The 18,154-nt window shown below is 49.7% G+C and overlaps 6 protein-coding genes across 7 annotated transcripts; 5 read left to right on the forward strand and 1 right to left on the reverse strand.

The window, feature by feature from the left end:
- Positions 1 to 524: 524 nt before the first annotated feature.
- FVEG_02443 (hypothetical protein) lies at positions 525 to 2,229 on the forward strand. Its single transcript, XM_018889700.1, has 2 exons — positions 525 to 894; positions 944 to 2,229. The coding sequence occupies exons 1-2, from the start codon at positions 633 to 635 to the stop codon at positions 2,044 to 2,046; spliced, it is 1,365 nt and encodes a 454-aa protein (XP_018745905.1). The 5' UTR covers positions 525 to 632; the 3' UTR covers positions 2,047 to 2,229.
- On the reverse strand, positions 1,632 to 6,465 carry FVEG_02442 (hypothetical protein). Its single transcript, XM_018889699.1, has 2 exons — positions 4,151 to 6,465; positions 1,632 to 4,078 (listed from the first exon to the last, which is right to left on the reverse strand). Exons 1-2 carry the CDS (start codon positions 4,651 to 4,653, stop codon positions 2,434 to 2,436), a joined length of 2,148 nt encoding a protein of 715 aa, XP_018745904.1. The 5' UTR covers positions 4,654 to 6,465; the 3' UTR covers positions 1,632 to 2,433.
- Positions 6,466 to 10,617: 4,152 nt separating this feature from the next.
- FVEG_02441 (2-methylcitrate dehydratase) lies at positions 10,618 to 12,827 on the forward strand. 2 transcript variants are annotated; one of them, XM_018889697.1, is made up of 3 exons: positions 10,618 to 11,103; positions 11,251 to 12,028; positions 12,081 to 12,827. In XM_018889697.1, the coding sequence occupies exons 1-3, from the start codon at positions 10,831 to 10,833 to the stop codon at positions 12,695 to 12,697; spliced, it is 1,668 nt and encodes a 555-aa protein (XP_018745902.1). In that variant the 5' UTR covers positions 10,618 to 10,830; the 3' UTR covers positions 12,698 to 12,827. The 2 variants fall into 2 exon arrangements, with proteins under 2 accessions (XP_018745902.1, XP_018745903.1); XM_018889698.1 differs by lacking the exon at positions 10,618 to 11,103 and having other exon boundaries at positions 11,186 to 12,028.
- Positions 12,828 to 13,229: 402 nt separating this feature from the next.
- FVEG_02440 (hypothetical protein) lies at positions 13,230 to 14,116 on the forward strand (the record flags this gene model as incomplete). The annotated part of the gene is made up of 2 exons (XM_018889696.1): positions 13,230 to 13,289; positions 13,382 to 14,116. The coding sequence occupies 2 exons, from the start codon at positions 13,230 to 13,232 to the stop codon at positions 14,114 to 14,116; spliced, it is 795 nt and encodes a 264-aa protein (XP_018745901.1).
- A 468-nt stretch (positions 14,117 to 14,584) lies between these two features.
- FVEG_02439 (hypothetical protein) lies at positions 14,585 to 15,564 on the forward strand (the record flags this gene model as incomplete). The annotated part of the gene is made up of 5 exons (XM_018889695.1): positions 14,585 to 14,819; positions 14,879 to 15,056; positions 15,107 to 15,152; positions 15,203 to 15,308; positions 15,383 to 15,564. The coding sequence occupies 5 exons, from the start codon at positions 14,585 to 14,587 to the stop codon at positions 15,562 to 15,564; spliced, it is 747 nt and encodes a 248-aa protein (XP_018745900.1).
- Positions 15,565 to 16,054: 490 nt separating this feature from the next.
- On the forward strand, positions 16,055 to 18,150 carry FVEG_02438 (hypothetical protein; the record flags this gene model as incomplete). Its single annotated transcript, XM_018889694.1, has 3 exons — positions 16,055 to 16,130; positions 16,181 to 16,269; positions 16,321 to 18,150. The coding sequence occupies 3 exons, from the start codon at positions 16,055 to 16,057 to the stop codon at positions 18,148 to 18,150; spliced, it is 1,995 nt and encodes a 664-aa protein (XP_018745899.1).
- Between the last annotated feature and the right edge of the window lie 4 nt (positions 18,151 to 18,154).

Raw genomic sequence — 18,154 nt, forward strand, 5'->3', positions numbered from 1 at the left:
TAGTCACTTCAAACATGTATCCAAGTACTCATTAACAGAAGACTTTGGCACTTGGATCTCTCTAGTACTGTATCAGTTAAGTATCCCCTTTCGTGATTTTTTGTCAATGCTTAATGGTGAAATGTTGGTTGTTGGTTGTGATGTACTATCCTGTCATTTTAAGAGTGGGTTTCTCGCAACGACTAACAACCAACATGCAGCTTCAAGTCCAGAGTGAGGCGGTATCGAGAACAAGATCAGCATTGCTCTTCTCAGCTCCGGGAAGACTTGGGTATTCTGTCAAAGTTTCGAGATACGTTAATAAACAGTCATGTATATAATTTATTCATTAAATTGTCATCGGATTGAGTGCTAAGCATACCATTCAGCCTTATGGGTCATCATTGGCCTACCCAGGAAGATCAAACAACCAGGGTATCCTCACTTGAACTCCGGCGCTTAGACGACCCAAAAATATACATCACATCCTGGCATGATGATCCCCTGTCACTTACAACGGAACTTGCTGTTGGTTGTTGGTTGTGACTGAACCGATTTCCTCTCTACTCTGCCCCAATACGCCCTCTTCCTCTTTTCATAATGTCCAGTTTAGCAATGGAATCACTTGCTAAGCAATTTGCTTCTCTAAAGTCATGTATCGCAGGTTTATAGCACCACTGCTGGCAGTCTTTTGCTTCTTGCTTGTCGTTACGAGTCTTTATCTTGGGCGTGATCACCTCACATGGCGCTCTGGCTCTTATACTCCTGTACAGAAAGAGGAGGTTGAGAACGGCCCCAGTCTACAATCAACGGCAGCAGTTACGACAACAAGTACTCAGATTAAGGAGAGACCTTCGCATACGCCAACTGCAACTCTAACTACAGCCTCGGCTTCAACTCCAACAATCTCAAATGGTGAGTATATCATACTTTCTATGTTGAATAGAGTACTCATGTCTTACAGGTACTATACTGTCTGCTGAGCGCATATCACCCTACATAGCAGCTATACTGGACCCATTGTCTACGGCCCTCCCTCGTCTCGAGTGTCCCGCTCTAAATATCAATCGCTATAAGATACTCCAAGAGAGTCGACATGGAGATGAAGTCCAAGACTCACAAATTGATTATTTTTTTGCCCTCAACTTGCGGAACTGCATTGGCATTCTCCCGCGCCTGATAGGCAGTATCGTTGAAGCCGTTCGCTTCCTTGGACCCCATCGCTGCGCGTTATCTATCGTTGAGGGAAACTCCCCTGACGGCACATCCGATGTTCTCTCGGCTCTGCAACCCTTCTTGGAAGACTTGGGACTGGTCTATTTTTACAGCAGTTCCAAGATCAACCCAGCGCAAGGAAATGCACGTATCCATAAGCTCGCCCAATTACGTAACTTGGCTCTCACTCCTCTTTACAAAGAACAAGTAAAGGTCGCAGACGCAACCACAGTGCTATTCATCAACGACATCTCTGCTTGTACAGAAGATATTCTCGAACTCGCTTTTCAGCGACGTAGTCTCAACGCAGACATGACATGCGCCATGGACTGGACCTACGTAGGACCTGACCCAACCTTTTATGATATCTGGATAGCGCGTACCATCGCAGGAGACTCTTTTTTCGAAGTTGGGTCGGACGGAAATTGGAATTCAGCCTGGAACCTCTTCTGGAACGCCCCTGATACACGCTCACGCTATGATGCACAGCAGCCCTTTCAGGTGTTTGCCTGCTGGAACGGGGCTACAGCGTTCACTGCGGCGCCGTTATTACATGGTCTTCGGTTTCGAGATACTCGCAAAGGAGAATGTTTCCAAGGCGAGCCTCAGTTGTTTTGTAAGGATATGTGGTCCCGGGGTTTTCGCAAGATTGCAGTTGCGCCGAGTGTCAATCTTGAATATTCCGATGAGAAGGCCGCAGACGTCAAGAAGCTGAAGGGCTATGTGTCGGATATAGTTGAAAGACATGAGGAAGATGGTGCAATAGATTGGGTATATGATCCACCAGAGCAGGTTAGGTGCATGCCCACTTGGGAAAAGCAGTCTTGGAGAGCCTGGAACGAGACGCTGTAATGAGATAAAGAACAGTGATTAGTGACACAACGAATATGGCTTAGACGATGTCACGAGTGGTGAGACTTTGAAGTGATAAAAGTAAAAGCAAAACAGACTTGTGTGTATTCACACATGTCCTATGAAAGGACATCCATGATCCCGCTGGATGTTTCTTATAAATACATATATACCTTAGCAACCTTAATCATTCTATTGGCTGTATTGTCGACTTTTATCCAAAATAACAGGTATCGTGTGTCACTACCGCTTTGCTCCCCCGACAAATGAGAGACGAAATCCAATTATTACGCTTTCCAATAGTCCATTGTCTACTGGTACCAATACCAGCGCTGCTCAGCGGGATCAAAAGCCCACCGTAATGGGAAGAGTGGCCAGGCTAGTCTGCTAGACATGAGGTCCAAGGTGAGGAGGAAGTTGGTGGTGATAGGCTTGGGGGGGGAATTGTTGAGGAGGCCAATTAGGATTGGTCATGTATTGCCTGGGAGGTGGTGCATTGAAGTAATTAGTGTTGAATCCTCGCTGGAAACCATTACCACGGAAAGGAGCCATGTGGCCGCCTCGTCCGGAAGAAGGTCCGTGGTTGTTAGGACCATGCCCGTTAGAGTTGCCTCGCCACGACGTCTGATTTCCGCGCTGAGACCAACCATTTCTTGGCTGGCCACCGTTTTGCATATAGAGTTCACCTCCGTGGTAAAACTGGCGATCGCTTTCAGGTGAGGGTGGCCCATTGTGGTACGAGCGTCGACTATCGTTATAGTCACCCGAACCGTTTCCTGGACCTCCGCCTCGGCGGCCACCACGTCCAGGTCCTCCTCTTCTCCATCGATAAGGTCGTCGGGGGCCACGAGGTTTTCGGTCGACCTGAAAATCGATCCGCTTGATGGGATGAGTGACCATTATGTCGTCGATGATGCCGTACTTGATGAGCTCATCGTCACCTGTCGTCCATACCTGAAAGGCATTTTCCAGTCTCTCAATATCCTTGACTTCAGGCACCCAAGTTCGGACATATCTTCCGTTGTTATCATAGTCGAATGCTTGTTTAATAGGGTTGAAGATGCGTGCATCACCTCTGGGGTCATTACCAACACCCGCCACGTACTGCCAGTTCGCCCAGTTGGAAGACACATCATAGTCTACCAGCATAGCTTCGTACCATTCAGCTCCGTAGCGCCAGTCAATGCCAAGATGTTTAGCGAAGAAGCTGGCGACATTCTGTCGAGCTCGGTTCGAGGTGTAGCCGGTATGATAAAGTTCCCGCTGTGAGGCATCAATCAGCCCCATGCCAGTTGTTCCTCGAAGGAACCTCTCAATGATATCACCCAGTTCCTCGGGTGAAGGATCTTGATCGGCTTCGGCTTCCTCCTTCAGAGCTGTCTTCCATTTCTTATCATACTTGCCACTGGCTCCCTTGAAACCATCAAGCTTGAAAAGACGCGAGCCAAACTTCATCGTACACAATCGCATGTAGTCCCGCCACAATAGCTCAAATCTGACAGCTTTGGTGCCTTCGTTCTCTCCTTGTCCGAAGCCCATAGCTCTAGAGTAGGATTGTTCCTGACCGTCCTCAAACTTGACAAGTTCCTCATGGATGCAGCGGGCTGAAATAGATCCGAGTGCCAGGTATGCTGAAAGCTTGGTACTGTAATCGGTTCCTAGCAGACCATTGCGGGTCTCCTGGTAAGTCGTCATGGAGCCCGACTTGATGAGATGGTAAAGGCGGTCCCAGGCAGGGTTCTCTCCACCTTTGAATGGATGTGCAGACCGAGCATCTTCAGGATAGGCTGGAGGGTCTGTCACCATACTGTTGATGGGCTGTAGGAGACGTTGTTCAAAGTCGTTGTAGTTGTCAGGAATCTGAAACGGGGGTTCCTGAGGTGGTGCCCACGATGAAGGGAACGGTGGTAACGATCCGGCCTGCGGACGAGGGAGAGAGGTGCGAGGACGCTCACGGAGGGGCTCTTGAGTTTTGCGGAAGGTTGTGAAAACATCTGGAAGATCCTTAGGGTCATTCAAACCAGTGTCGCGACTAGTTACAGTATTAGTGAGTTATTCAATATGGTCACTTCGACAGTCAAGTAGACTGACAGGCTAAACTTACTCGTCGATGTAGTACTTTTCGTCCTGCCAAAGTTTGAAGTTGATGTTGTTCTCGGAACACACAGATGCTACAGCATTTTGATCATCAACCTCCTCCTTCGATACTTCCTCTGTCATCCAAACCGTATCGACGGATTGATGTTCATCGTGCAGAGACTTGATCAAATGCTTGAGGACATTGTCGAAGTTTCCGACACGAACCAACATGCCACTACTGATGTCCTCAAGACTTTGTTTCACATCCCAGATAGACTCAGCTTGGAACTTGGCTCGGGCGGGGCCACATCTCCAGAAGCGGCCTACCTGACTTCGAGCTTCGGGGTAGGGAGACTTTTTTCCTTCGGCAACGAAGCCTGAGGTTTCGATTTGGTGGGGGGGGAGGATGTAGATGGGGAGGAGATGAGTGAAGCCATGGTCAGAAGTGGCCAGGTGGTGAAGGATAGGGTTGTCAATTGCCCTGAGATCGCGTCGAAGTAGATAGACGAGGAGTTTATTCCCAGCCATGATGTCAAGATTACAATTGCGTTGTCGTAATACAACTTGAGGCCCGAATAGAGCGTTTATGGTATGGTATATGGTTCAGGGACCTAATTTCGGATCCGAAGGGAGATATCTTGAAATGGCGGAGACGTTGTCAGACCTTCCACTATGTGGTTGTGCGGGAGAGGCCTAGTTTTGGGACTGAGATGAGGGCTCAATGTTCGGACCACTCAATGGTTTTGTTTAACCGGCTGGGGGAGAGTGTGTGGGAGGTTATTTGGTTGGGCCGTGTATGGTACAGCAACAGCAACAGCAGTTGAGTTGATTTGATTGTATTTGTGGGCGTTAACAAGGGTTCGGATACCTTACTTGTGACGATATAGTGTAGCGGTAGTCAAACAAAGTTGAAGGAAAGCCGAATAGGAAGAGAAACTTCTCAGAAGCAAACGAGTCTGGTAACTCGACAGAAGAGTCTCGAAGGTAGAAGGGCAGAGGGTCGGGTTGTATGTAGGTATTGCGTAAGTGATTTAAGACAGAGCTAAAGATGTCTGGTCTGACTAGATGGATGGGGAACAAGCGGATACTGAGGATATCAAATAGATCATGGATATCAGAAGCTGGGATCTGAGTGATACTATAACTTTAGCTCGTCTTAGCTTAGTTTAGCAGCTTCAACGGTTCCTGGCCAGATATACCGTGAAGCAACGTCGTAGCCTCGATGCGGATGTAGCCACAGGGGTGTATATATCGCCTGCCCGGGACCCTTGAATGGGATGGAGGAAGCTAGGCGGGAGCCTAGTGTGAAGTGAAGTGACGGGTGGGTTCTCCTGGTAGTAGATAGTGGATATGATGATGGCATTCAGGTCCCCTAGACGCGGGAGTGAAGCTGATTGAACCCCGGTTCAGCTCAACTTGACTCAAAGGCCAAGTCTAGATGGTTGAGAAGAGAAGAGGGTGTCCAGAGCTGAAAGACAGGCTGAGACAGAGAATGAGTGCAGGAGAGTCGAGTGAGTGTGTGAGTGTGTGTAAGAATAGATCCAGTATCAACTTCAACCAACCGCCGTTGAGAAGAGGAGAATACAACAGGGGAATGAGAGAACAAGGCGAGAGTTGAATGCAGATGATGACGATGATAATAAGAATCTAGACTAGGTAGGTACAGGAGGTGAATGGAGATCCTCCTTCCTAACGATGGGCCAGGCCACGGCGAATTTTCTCGTTCCAGGGACCGGACCTGCAGAATGCAGTGATCGATACACTAATAACTCTCCGATTTGTCCAGGTCTAGAAACCCGGGACAATCATAAAAAGCGCCTTTTTTTTTGGAGAGGATAGTGGTAGCTCGATTGATTGTTGTTTAACACGATACAATGCCACGGCAAGGTCCAGAATAGGTAAAAACCCGTCACTAAGAGGCGATGGTGATGGTAATGGCGATGGAGATACCGGTAGAACAAAAAGAAAAGAAAATCAGAACTCGGAACAAAAAGAAAATAGAGCAACAGTAAAGGCAGAAAGAGACCAATCGTCATTTAGACCCTGATCGGCCCATGACGGAGAACCCGGTTGTTGCGGCGGCGCCATTGCTATGATGATTTGATTTGACTGTGAATTTTGCTGTGTTGCTACGATGCGCTTTGCTTTGTCGTGATCCAGAGTTCGATTTCCATGCCTCTACAACGAACCTCCAGATCGGACCAAAGACGGGAGCTCTAGCCGACAGGGGTTCAGGGTAAGGCTCAAGCGAATGGACAGTGACAGGCTACAGCAGACGCAATGACAGGGGGCGGGGAGCAAAGAGGCTGCTAAAAAAGTTTAAAGTGTGTCAAGTTTTATTCGCTCCAAGCGATGATCTTTTTCTACTCCCCCTACCTCTCAGCAAATATAACCCAAACATGAGTGAGTGAGGTGATTCTGCTTGGCCCTGGGGGCGGGACGATGCGCAGTCTTTGCATCGCACCTCATCCTCAAGTTGTTCTGCTTTGGGGCCGGAGGCTTCCAGGGGGCTTCAGGGCGTGTCCGACCCGGCTCGGCCCTCATGTCTCGTCTCTCAGGCACAGGCAGTGAGCACTGAGTGGGGTGGGGCTCAATGGTGAGAACATCACCAAACTTAGTACATCAAAACTAGATCGTTGATGATTGACATTCCTAATAAGCTGACACTTGACAAGGGGGAAGATTTCCATAAACAGAAACCCTCATATCCGTAAACCGTCAATCATGTCTAAATTGATCACAGGTTGCTCGCCCTGGATGAACGTTTGACTGCTGTGCTTCCCCCCTATCAAGCCTCACCTGTTACTTGCGTACGCATATTCAATGTTGTCTCCGCCTCACTTCTCTCTTCTCCTCTCCTTGTCTTGTCTTGTGGGTGTCAAAATGTGCACGACGTGATCTGGTGTTGCGCCAACGATTGAGATGCGATGCAGCGGCATGGCTATCGACATTATCATCGCCATCGTGGGGGCGTGTGCAACTGTTACACTGACTTAGATACTTGGCTGTGCTCTGTTATGTTGCCTACAGTACGGAGTACATACAAACGTTCTGAGACACGACAAGGGGCGGGACAAGACCTCGCGAGAAATGGATCCTTTGCGGGCTGTCAAGTTTCTGTGGCGTACCGCGTGTTGTGTCCTGTCGTGTTCTGCTCAGTTGTGTTGGTGATCGTGGTGATGGCTGAGAGCTTGACTGAGATCGAGAGGAAGAGGGTCTCTGGGAAATCAGGGTCCAATCAGTTTAGCCGATCAATGACATCACGACTTGATGGAGGCTTTTTCTAATACCCGTGAATCGGACTCAAATGTTTTAGCTGATGCGATTGCTCTGGATATTTGATCTGGTACTCGATGCACTGCAATGGTTGCAACTATCACGGGTCTGCAGCTATCAATCGCTGTCAAGTACGGCTATCGACATCATCACTGATTTCCGTTTCTCAGATCTGCATGTAGGGTGCTAACACACGTCCATCGAGCCGAACAAGGGGGTTCTAGATCCTGTCAAGTAAAGCCCAGACTCGAGACTTCTCAAGACCCGTTTTCAGGCCCATGCCATGCCCGTGTCCAAATGGATCCATGACCAATCGATCCGAGCGTTGTGTTCCACCGAAATGACCTGATGTTTTTTGCCTTTCGTTTCTTTTTCTTCTTCTACCGACATGGGAAACAGCCCTTTTTCCATCAAAGGTACCCCAGTCTCCGATATCCGTTGACAACGTGCGTTCCCGACGATCGGGCTCATGGCTCTCACACATCTTGTGCTGGGTGTTGGCTCTACCACCCTCACGCAAGCATCCATTTTGTTTGATATGAGTTTACGGTAGTTCAAACGGCATTTGTCAATAGATAGACTTTGTGTTTTCCCATTAAATACTAACATGGAGATACTTCACAGTATCATCAGATGTAAGCCAAAATACATCCAATACCAATCAACCTAATATCTGCTGCCCAGCCTGGACCCAGCCTTCTGCCGTCTCAGTAACATGCTTGTCTCAAATTTGTCAACGTTGTATAAATAATTGACTGCATAAAGCCCACATGCAATGATTTCCAATCGGTGTTGCTCCGGCGGCCAATGGAGTTGAGTCCAGAGCAGATCACAGCCAAGCTTTTCACTATAGCCTCGACCGGGGTACGGTACTGTCGCAACCAGTTTGCGAGCTGCAAGACCGCCCGGAAATCATCTCATGAATCAATGCAACTGAATCACACGCGTCTTGAAACTGCGAATCTTGATGTAAGCCTGTATGGGCAGGGTAGCCAGCTATGCTTCAGAGAAATAACCAGCCTCTTCTTGAAACTCCAGCATAAACTGCACAATGATGACGACGATTAGGCAAGCCCATGTCTTGAATTTGCAGGTATCAAACCAGCCTGCCAGCTTATCTTCTGCCCGTCGCCCCGACTCTCGTTTGGAAGCCCCATCGCGATGATGCTGCTCTGCACTGGATTATTCGTGGGTTTCGATTAGGAACATGACATCGCTCATGACGACACTCTCTGGACTACTTTTGAGATCGCGTAGGATCGCCACTACTGACGCGCTTCCTTCAGCCCATGGTGAAGTCATCGCACATTGCAACGAAGATCAGGGTTCATACACAATAACTCCACGGAGAGCTAACTTGGAGCTAATTTTGAAAGCGTTTCCTAATGATCCAGATGGGAGTTGAGCATGGGTAGTCTTTAATCGTCGATTTTGTCACAACTCTGCCATAGATATTTATTCATGTTGAATTAAGTCCGGGCTACCCTAGACAATGATGTTTGGAATTGTCACGATGCTGTTCGATCCCCATTCTCTGCTTGCTCCGTGCGATCATGGAATCTACATTGGATCATGTTTTCCGACACGCCCTCTGACAGCCCAAGTCGAAATGATAACATGAAATGCAATACTACACGCCACGATGGTAAACCGGTCATCACCTGAAAACGCCTACCATGTCATGATGTCCACCCTCGCATAAACAGGCGCTTGAAGGCTTCGGCCTTGCTCGCGACATTGAGATAGTAGCGAGGTGCACCTTTTCTTTCTTTTGGGCTGTCACAGTGTCTCACTGAAGCGCGCGTTAAGAACTCCGAGAAGCAAAGGTTGGGATAGAAATCAGATGTCTGAGTTCACAAGATCGATGCAGACATTACAAGACACAGGCCACTACCAATGAATGAGCTGCTGAAGATCACTATATCCAAACGCCTGCATTGGCACCAGTATCGTCTCATAGGCTGTATCATTAAGACAAGGCTTCGGAAGGTCTTTATCCTTCCTGCAGTCAGATTCTCCTCGCAGCAATATGCAAATGTCTCTTATGCATAACGACCCAACTTGTAAGCGATGTTCGCCATATTTCTCTTCGATCGAGATCCCCAAAAGTCGCCTGCAACTGTGGTTCAGGCACAAAGCTGTATTGGTTCATACTCACAACCCATAGGGCCACCGATAGTAATCTCCAATTTATACCGCTGAGACCCTGTCGCAGATTGTTCAGCGCCGACTTCGTCATTGATGCTATACTGATATTTTGTAAACCTGCCGGGTAGGCTATTGACTGATACATGCATGATATGAACAGCCATGGCTGAACCGACTGAGTACTGCCAAAACCCTCGGTACCCATCAGTTACCGACCGTCGACGGATCAAGATGATTAACTTGTGAAGGGCAAAATATCCTCGGTCGGACTGAGTCGGTCACATCGTCGTATGTCCGCGAGTCTCGTCCGACGACGGAGCGTGGGGAACATGACCCCAGATTTTTGGCGAGGGGAAACTGGGGTAGAGATGGGGAATCACCAAAAGGTTCTAGGAAAGGAGCAGTAGGAGGCTTTATAGAAGACTTGATATTGACTGTGATATATATAATTCATGAAATTCATATCACCAAGGAAATTCTGAGTGCTCAAAACACTGACTTAGGAAGTGTGCGGATAGCGATTCAACGGCTTCATGAAGGTAATGCTTAGAGCTGAGGCTTGTGATAGTGAGCATCAATGCCCCGCGTTTCGATATCTAACTAGCCCCTTCATATCAGCACTGGGCTTCTGAAAACCATAGGTCAGAAAATCGATACTGCTTGGAGTTCCAGTATCAAAATCCAAACGATGAGAAACACCTCAGTGCAGTGGTGTTGGTCTCCCTTTGTGGCCACACATGATAAGCAACAATCATCTTCAGCGACCCTTCAAGTGGATAGTTTTGGTCGGTGAGGATCAGACTGAAGCCAATTCAACAAAATGATAACAATTGAGTGCCATGATTGGCTAGTATATGGGGTTTGAGTTTCCCCTCACTAGAAAAGCCCCTGAAAGGCTTCATTTTTCTGATCATGATAATTGGAGATCTCAGGCTCTTCGCACAGTACAGCTATATGATGGACGCGCACAGATATACAGTGTGAAAATGACCAATCTCCACGAGTACGTCCAGCCGGCGGCTAGCCGAGGGTGTTTTGCGGTAAGCTACGGCAAACTGAGGCGCCTACAGCCGAGCGTAAAATATGAATACCTACCAAGTTTCTCCAAGACAAAAACCTCTAGGATATTAGGCCCTGCAGAAGGTTGTTGTTCTCTTTTTTCCTTCCTCCTTCTTTGCATTTTTGATACCCCTCATCATCATCCTCCTCCACGCCAATTGACCTCGTCCTTCTTCTTCGCTGATACGCAGGAAGAAGACCGTAAGCCAATTATCCCCAAGAATGTCTGCCGTTAACCGGACCCTCCGAACGGCCTCCAAGCAGCTGCGCTTCCAGTCTCCCCGGGGTCTTCGTGTCGCCGCCCCTCTCGTGGCCCGCTCGGCGTTCGGCGCCGCTCGCTCTTCTCTTCCCGCTTCTCACGGCGCCGCCTTTTCAACTTCTGCTGCCAGACGATCAGGAGCTCCCAACATGTCTTCCGCCGACCGTGAATACGATCCTGAGATCAAGGACATTGCTGACTATGTCGCCAACAAGACCATTGACTCTGAGCTTGCTGTGAGTGCTGCCAATTCTGCCGAGGCCGATTTCGCACCCCGCAAAATACCCCGCCCTGAAGCTTCTCACCTCAACACCAACAAAATTATCACAAGAACTCAATGGCACTCTATCGTTGAAATTCATTGCTAATTCTTATTTAAACAGTTCGACACTGCTCGATGGATCCTTCTCGACACCCTCGGTTGCGGTCTCGAGGGTTTGAGGTTCAAGGAGTGCTCTAAGCTCCTTGGACCCATTGTCCCTGGCACTGTTGTCCCTAACGGCCCCAAGGTCCCTGGCACTCCCTTCCAGCTTGACCCCGTCAACGCCGCTTTCAACATTGGTGCTATGATCCGATGGCTCGACTTCAACGACTGCTGGCTCGCTGCTGAGTGGGGTCACCCCTCTGATAACTTGGGTGCTATCCTCGCTGTTGCTGACTGGATCAACCGTACCAACAAGGCTGGTGGTAACCTCGCTGGCGGAAAGACCTTTGTTGTCAAGGATGTCCTCGAGGCCATGATCAAGGCCCATGAGATCCAGGGTTGCTTGGCTCTCCTCAACTCCTACAACAAGGTCGGTCTCGACCACGTTGTTCTTGTCAAGGTCGCCTCTACCGCCGTTGTCTCCAAGATGCTCGGCCTCAACGAGAAGCAGATTGCCGATGCTGTCACCCAGGCTTGGGTTGATGGCCAGTCTCTGCGAACCTACCGCCACACCCCCAACACCATGTCCCGAAAGTCCTGGGCTGCCGGTGACGCTTGCCAGCGTGCCGTTAATCTGGCTCTCAAGGTTCTGAAGGGTGAGCAGGGCGTTCCTACTGTCCTGTCCGCTCCCGTCTGGGGTTTCTATGATGTCCTCTTCAAGGGCCAGAAGTTCGAGTTCCAGCGCCCCTATGGTAGCTATGTCATGGAGAACGTCCTCTTCAAGGTTTCTTACCCAGGTAAGTTCAATCACTGAAGTCAATCTGTAAAGACAAGTCTAACATGTAATAGCTGAGTTCCACTCTCAGACCGCCGTCGAGGCCTCTGAGAAGATCCACCACCTCCTCAAGTCTCAGGGCAAGTCTGCCGCCGACATCAAGTCTATCACTTGCCGAACCCACGAGGCTTGCATCCGCATCATTGACAAGCAGTTCAAGCCCATGGACAACTTTGCCGACCGTGACCACTGCATCCAGTACATGTGCGCCACCATGCTCGTCTTCGGCCGTCTTGAGGCCACTGACTACGTCGATGGTGGTGAGGCTGCCACCTCTCCTCTGGTCGAGTCTCTCCGCCAGAAGATCAAGTGTGTTGAGGATCCTCAGTACACCAAGGACTACCATGACCCCAAGCTCCGAACCATTTCCAACGCTCTCACTGTCGAGCTCAACGACGGCACTGTCCTTGATGAGGTCGCTGTTGAGGCTCCTCTTGGCCACCGTCTCCGCCGCGAGGAGGCCAAGCCCGTCATTCTCGAGAAGTACAAGCGCCACCTTGGCCCTCACTACCCCGAAGCCCGCGTTAAGGAGCTTGTGGAGCTCAACTTGGACGCCAAGAAGCTTGAGTCTACCCCTGTTGATGAGTATGTTGATCTATACACTGTTGAGAGCAGCAAGTTTGTGCAATAAAGGATTTATGAATGGGAGAAATGGAGGATGCATATTTAATCGCAAAGCCCAAAGAAGGCTATGGCTTGGATAGAATGAAAATACCACGCCTAAAATGAACCAATGAATACAAAAAATTCAACAAGACTCATTGTAAGAACCTATAAGTACCTTAGTTTGCTCCCATGTGTAAAAGGCGTCTGAGTTGCACCACAGCCAAATTCAACACCTTACGAACTACTCCGTATTAAATCTCGTGATTGGGTCGGGTTGAGCGAGGGGCAGCACCGCCCCAAATGCCCGCTTTATTTGGTAGGGGTTCGTTTGGCTTGGGTGCTTGGCCGAATTCCGAAGCCCAAGAACCGTTGGTAACAGGTCGAAACACTCTCCTCCTACATCTAACTTCAACCTGACATCCTGTCATTACTGTACCTTTGTCACGTTGTATCAGTGTCGCCAAAACCATCAGAATCCGAGTTGATTTATCAGTCTTAAACACATCTTTATACCCGCATCGCAAGTCCGGACCCTTTCGGCCGCACCATCCGTAATCATGGCCGCAGATCGCCAGACTATTATTGAAGTGAACCGATCGCTTCGCAACATCAAAAATGTAAATGCCCTCGAATACCCGTCACCGGAACCCCATTTATGTTATCATACTCATCTGGGCATTATCACTGAACCTCAACTAACACCGTGAAGGAACTCGAGAACCTCCTTGAGCGAGGCGTAATTGACGACTCCGTCTACGATACCATCAGCACCGCTCTCCCCGGCGAGTCCTCCCTCTCGGGCCCCCTCAAGACTGCGACCGGCAACAAGAACACCAACACCGCTGCTCCTAAAGCCGCTACTCCCGCACCGGCTGCCCACGCGCCTCCTACCAAGGCCTTCGAGGATCTCAAAGTCAAGTCGCATTCGCCCGCGCCACCCGCCTACGATCAGACTCCTCCTCCCGGCCCTCCCCCACGCAACGTCAAGCCCACTGTTGCCAACGCCCGTGCCCTTTACCGCTATGCTGCCTCCGACGGTCGCGACCTGTCCTTCGAGAAAGATGATCGTATCGCTGTGTACGAGTACATGAACCAGGATTGGTGGATGGGCCGAAACGAGCGCACAGGACAGGAGGGTATCTTCCCCCGAAACTACGTCCTCGTCGACCAAGAGACCAAGAAACCCGTTGCACCTATCCCGCAGCCTCAGTATGGCTACCCTGCTTACTCGCAGGGTCCTCCTCCTCAACAGAACCCCTACAACTCGCATGTGCCACCCATGGCTGTCGCTGAGGGATCTGGACAGCCGCAGGGACAGGAGGGAGATGGCAAGGATAACAAGGTCAACGAGTACGGCAAGAAGTTTGGTAAGAAGCTGGGTAACGCTGCTATTTTCGGTGCTGGTGCCACTATCGGAGGAAACATCGTCAACAGCATCTTCTAGAGTCACACAATTGGGAAAGATACATCCGCTTGATTTTAAGTTACAGGGCGCATATATTGGGCGTTAGGGATTCGAAAGGTTCATAGACAAGTATCTCACGACGATACTGAGCCTGTGTTCAGTCTTTGTTTAGTATACTGGGTGTTTAATTGACCGTTGCGAAGATCAAAACTTGCTTACATATGGAGAAACTCAATCAATAACCGTGGAGCTGATATCTCCATTCAATAATGATATAATTTGAACACTCTTAGCCCATACTGGTTCTCATGAGGCGTTCTTCATCATGGCAGGTGGATCTGGTAGACCATGTATACTGTGTTCAATACAGTGCCAATATCTCGACCGCCATACAAATTCTAGCCATGATCAATATCTACACTGTACGTCGCAAAATTTCTTGTTGACGCTCGAGAAATCTTAAACGAAAGAATTCAACAACACCATAATCAAGACACAGCCTTCATCATGTCGACAACTAAAAAACGTCAAGCGGAGGATACCCCTACCAGGCCAAAGCCAAAGAAAAGCAAAAAGAGAAAGGCGAATACACCAGATGATGAACTTCTCGACACTGAGCTTGGTCTCAACACGCTCTTCACCAAGATGGACAACCAACTCTTGGCTGATCATCTTGCCCAGAAATTGGGACGCTTCGGCACTGACTTGAGCGCTGTTGAGATTTCTGATATGACTGTATCAGGTAAGAATTTCTGTTGCCAATTGCCATTCTTGGTGAAAATCTCACTCACAAATCCCCAGCCAACGCGATTCAAGATACCACCTCATGGCAAGAATCAAGAACATTGGATAAGTTTCCCGACTTCCTGGAGAAGGTGTCAGAGGACCCCGAGGGTTTGAAGAAGGCGCCTAAGAAGAAGGGATCGCCTCATACCCTCATTGTTGCAGGAGCAGGTTTGAGAGCTGCAGACATTGTCAGGTATGCTACTGCGTCTCAGTTTGAGAGGTAAAAAGACTGACTCCGAGCAGGTCGGTGCGCAAGTTTCAAAGTAAAGAGAATTCAGTCGCGAAATTGGTACGTCTCTCTTGAAGATGAATGGGAATGATATCGCTAACACATACAAGTTCGCCAAGCATATGAAAGTTGAGGAGCAGGTCAAGTTCCTCCAGAACCACAGAACTGGCATCTGTGTCGGTACACCTGCCCGACTTATGGATCTCATCGACAACGGTAAGTTCGGTCTTGACCCTTCCCTCCTCTTTTCTGTCTCCTTCGAAATCGCAGGCAGGCGCTGACTTCAGTAGGCGCACTCTCCTTGGATAACCTGAAGCGGCTGGTCGTTGATGCTTCACATATCGACCAGAAGAAGCGAGGTGTGATGGACATGAAGGATACGATGATGCCTCTAGCTCGCTTCTTGTCAAGAAAAGAGTTCAAGGATCGATACGGTGACGAGAAGAAGCCGTTGGCTTTGTTATTCTATTAGATGGATGTGATACCCTGACACAAGAAAAGTTGAATGCAGCGAAGCTGTTTTTGTTTGAGAGTTACCCTCGATTGTTTACCTTATAGATCTTGCCTACCTACTAGACTGTTTATCTCCACAATACAGAAGATGCCTTCTCATTTTTCATTTCCTTCATTCTGCTTTGGGTGGTTTCCCGTACGGTGGAAGGGGCCGCTCCCAGTACAGCAACTTGGCACCTGCTCCTACCCTCACCATCACCAGGCACCACCTTCCTCAGATGCATCAGACCATCAGCCTCCTTCTTGATCTCTGGCGACCCTCCTGATCTTGGACTTTTCATCTTCATCTGTTGTCTTCAGCTTCAGCTCAAGCTCGTTTTTGGAACGCATCTCACACTCTTTTTGGAACCCATCCCTCAATCACACACACTTTTTTGGTACTGTCGTTTAAACCAGCACCCAATTTCTACACGCTTCTCTCACAACAGCCACTTGCTTCCCTTACAGTCATGCGTCCTCATTTGTTCGCTGGCTTACTATCGAGCTTAGCTACTCGTACATACAGCCGCGATACATCTACACCAGGTATGAACTCTGAGCCCATTATCAATGAATGTTCTGACAAAACATTGTAGAATGTGCTACCATTTGCTCTCGCGAACTTATGCACTACCATGGTATTCCTACTGTTGAGGGTGTCTGTCATGACATGGTAGTTCAACGAGTAAGTTATGGCTTCTATTGCGTCGAGTGATGGATTGCTGACTACGCACAGGAACTGTTCTCATGCCTGGCCAGTTCTTGCACTGATCAATATGGTCAAGCTTTGACATATACGGTCTCCACTTGCTCTCTACATGGTGCTACCATCAGTGATCTCCTTCCCGTGGAAATACAACATACGAGCCTTACAACGAGGCACTTCATGCCTCTCGTTTCACGCTCTGATTCGGCCAGCTTTGGGTTCGAAAACCGTTTTAGCCTCTCTGTCGACTGTAAAGCCGGATCTGATGGTGTTCTTACATTGTCTCTCCCCGAATCCACCGTTCCAGCTCATCAATCTATTCCTGGTGGTGGTTTCCCAACCTCACCAGGAGCTGGGAATGGCAACTCCAATGTCGGAGTAGGTCCACCAGGTGGTGCCCCAGGCCCGAGCAATGGTCCCTTACCGGGAAACACAGCAGGCTCAGGGAACGGTCAAGGCAGTCCTTCAGGAGGTACAGGTCCCGGAGGAGGTGGTGGCAATGGTGGAACTGAACCGTCAGACCCCAACGCGGATTGTGAAAAAAACAATTCCAATAACGGCCCTTCACAATCTGGCAACAATGATGGCCAATACACGCCTGACCCGGCTCCGGTTCCTGCCAACCCTCCTGCCAACATCAATCCCCAGACAGATGGCCAGTCCAACGGCCCTCCTGCGCCAGAACCAGATGCTGCTGTTGGTAACAATTCGTCTGACGATCCCAATCAGAGCAACACAGGACAACCACAGGCACAGCCCGCTCCTGCTCCTTCAAACCCGGATGGAGGTGACGGGGCGCCAAATAAAGATGGAACTGGCGGACCGGGAGAGGATTGCGATGAGAACGCTCCTGGAAACAATGCTGCTCCAGCCCCTCCAAATACTGGCGGTTCAGTTGGCTGCTCTATTGATATTAACAATCCAGCATGCGCCAACCAGAATCAACTTCCTCCTGGGCCTCCAGCACCCCAACCTCCTGCACCTCAAATACCAGCGCCAGCGCCGGATTCTCCCGCTCCTCAAGGACCCCCTCCTGGCCTTGCTCCTGCTCCTGCTCCTTCTGGAGATAAACCTCCTTGTGGTGCGGAAGACGGCATACCAGACTGCCCTGCCTCTCATCAGCCTCCAAATGGCGATGGGAGTGGTAGAAATGCGTGCTCGGACCCCAACTCAAACACTGGCTGTGGCTCTTTTGAGCCTTCCTCACCTCAGCCGCCCCCTCAGACAGCACCCCCTGCTGTTCCAAATAGTTGCACCGGGGATGAAAATTTACCTTGTCACGATGGAGGTGACAGCGGATCTGATACAGGATCTAGAAGTATACCTGCGAACCGTCCGTCGCCCAATAGCCCTGGCGCGCTTCCTCCCCATGTAGTGCCTGCACCTGCTGCCCCCCCTCTTCAACCAAACACAAATGGTAATCCTGACGACGAGGCCTCTTGTGCTGGAATGCCTGGCCCTTGTCCCGCAAACGGTGGCCCAGGAATCCCAGCGCCAGCCAATCCTCCATCTCCTGCATCTCCGCCTTCAACTCCTCCAGAAGGTCAGGTCCCTAACGGTTCCCAAGATAATGATGGTACTGGACAGGAGAGCCCCGGTAAAGGAAGTGGCAATGGTGATGGCGTCAAAGGGAGCAGTGATCTCAGACCCCAAGCACCAGAAATCACAGCACCACCTTCGCAACCCGCTCTGCCTGCACCAGCAGTTCCAGTCCAGCTTCCAGGACCTCCTGCCCAACCAGAACCCCCTCAACCTACTGGTCGCAACGGTGTTGGCGGCGCTCACGAGGGACCTCAAGTCATCACAGTAATTATACCAACGCAAGTAGAGAGCACAGCAACAAAGGTCATGACAGTCTAGCCGA

This window comes from Fusarium verticillioides, chromosome 6 (assembly GCF_000149555.1).
Source record: "Fusarium verticillioides 7600 chromosome 6, whole genome shotgun sequence".
Taxonomy (NCBI): Eukaryota; Fungi; Ascomycota; class Sordariomycetes; order Hypocreales; family Nectriaceae; genus Fusarium; species Fusarium verticillioides.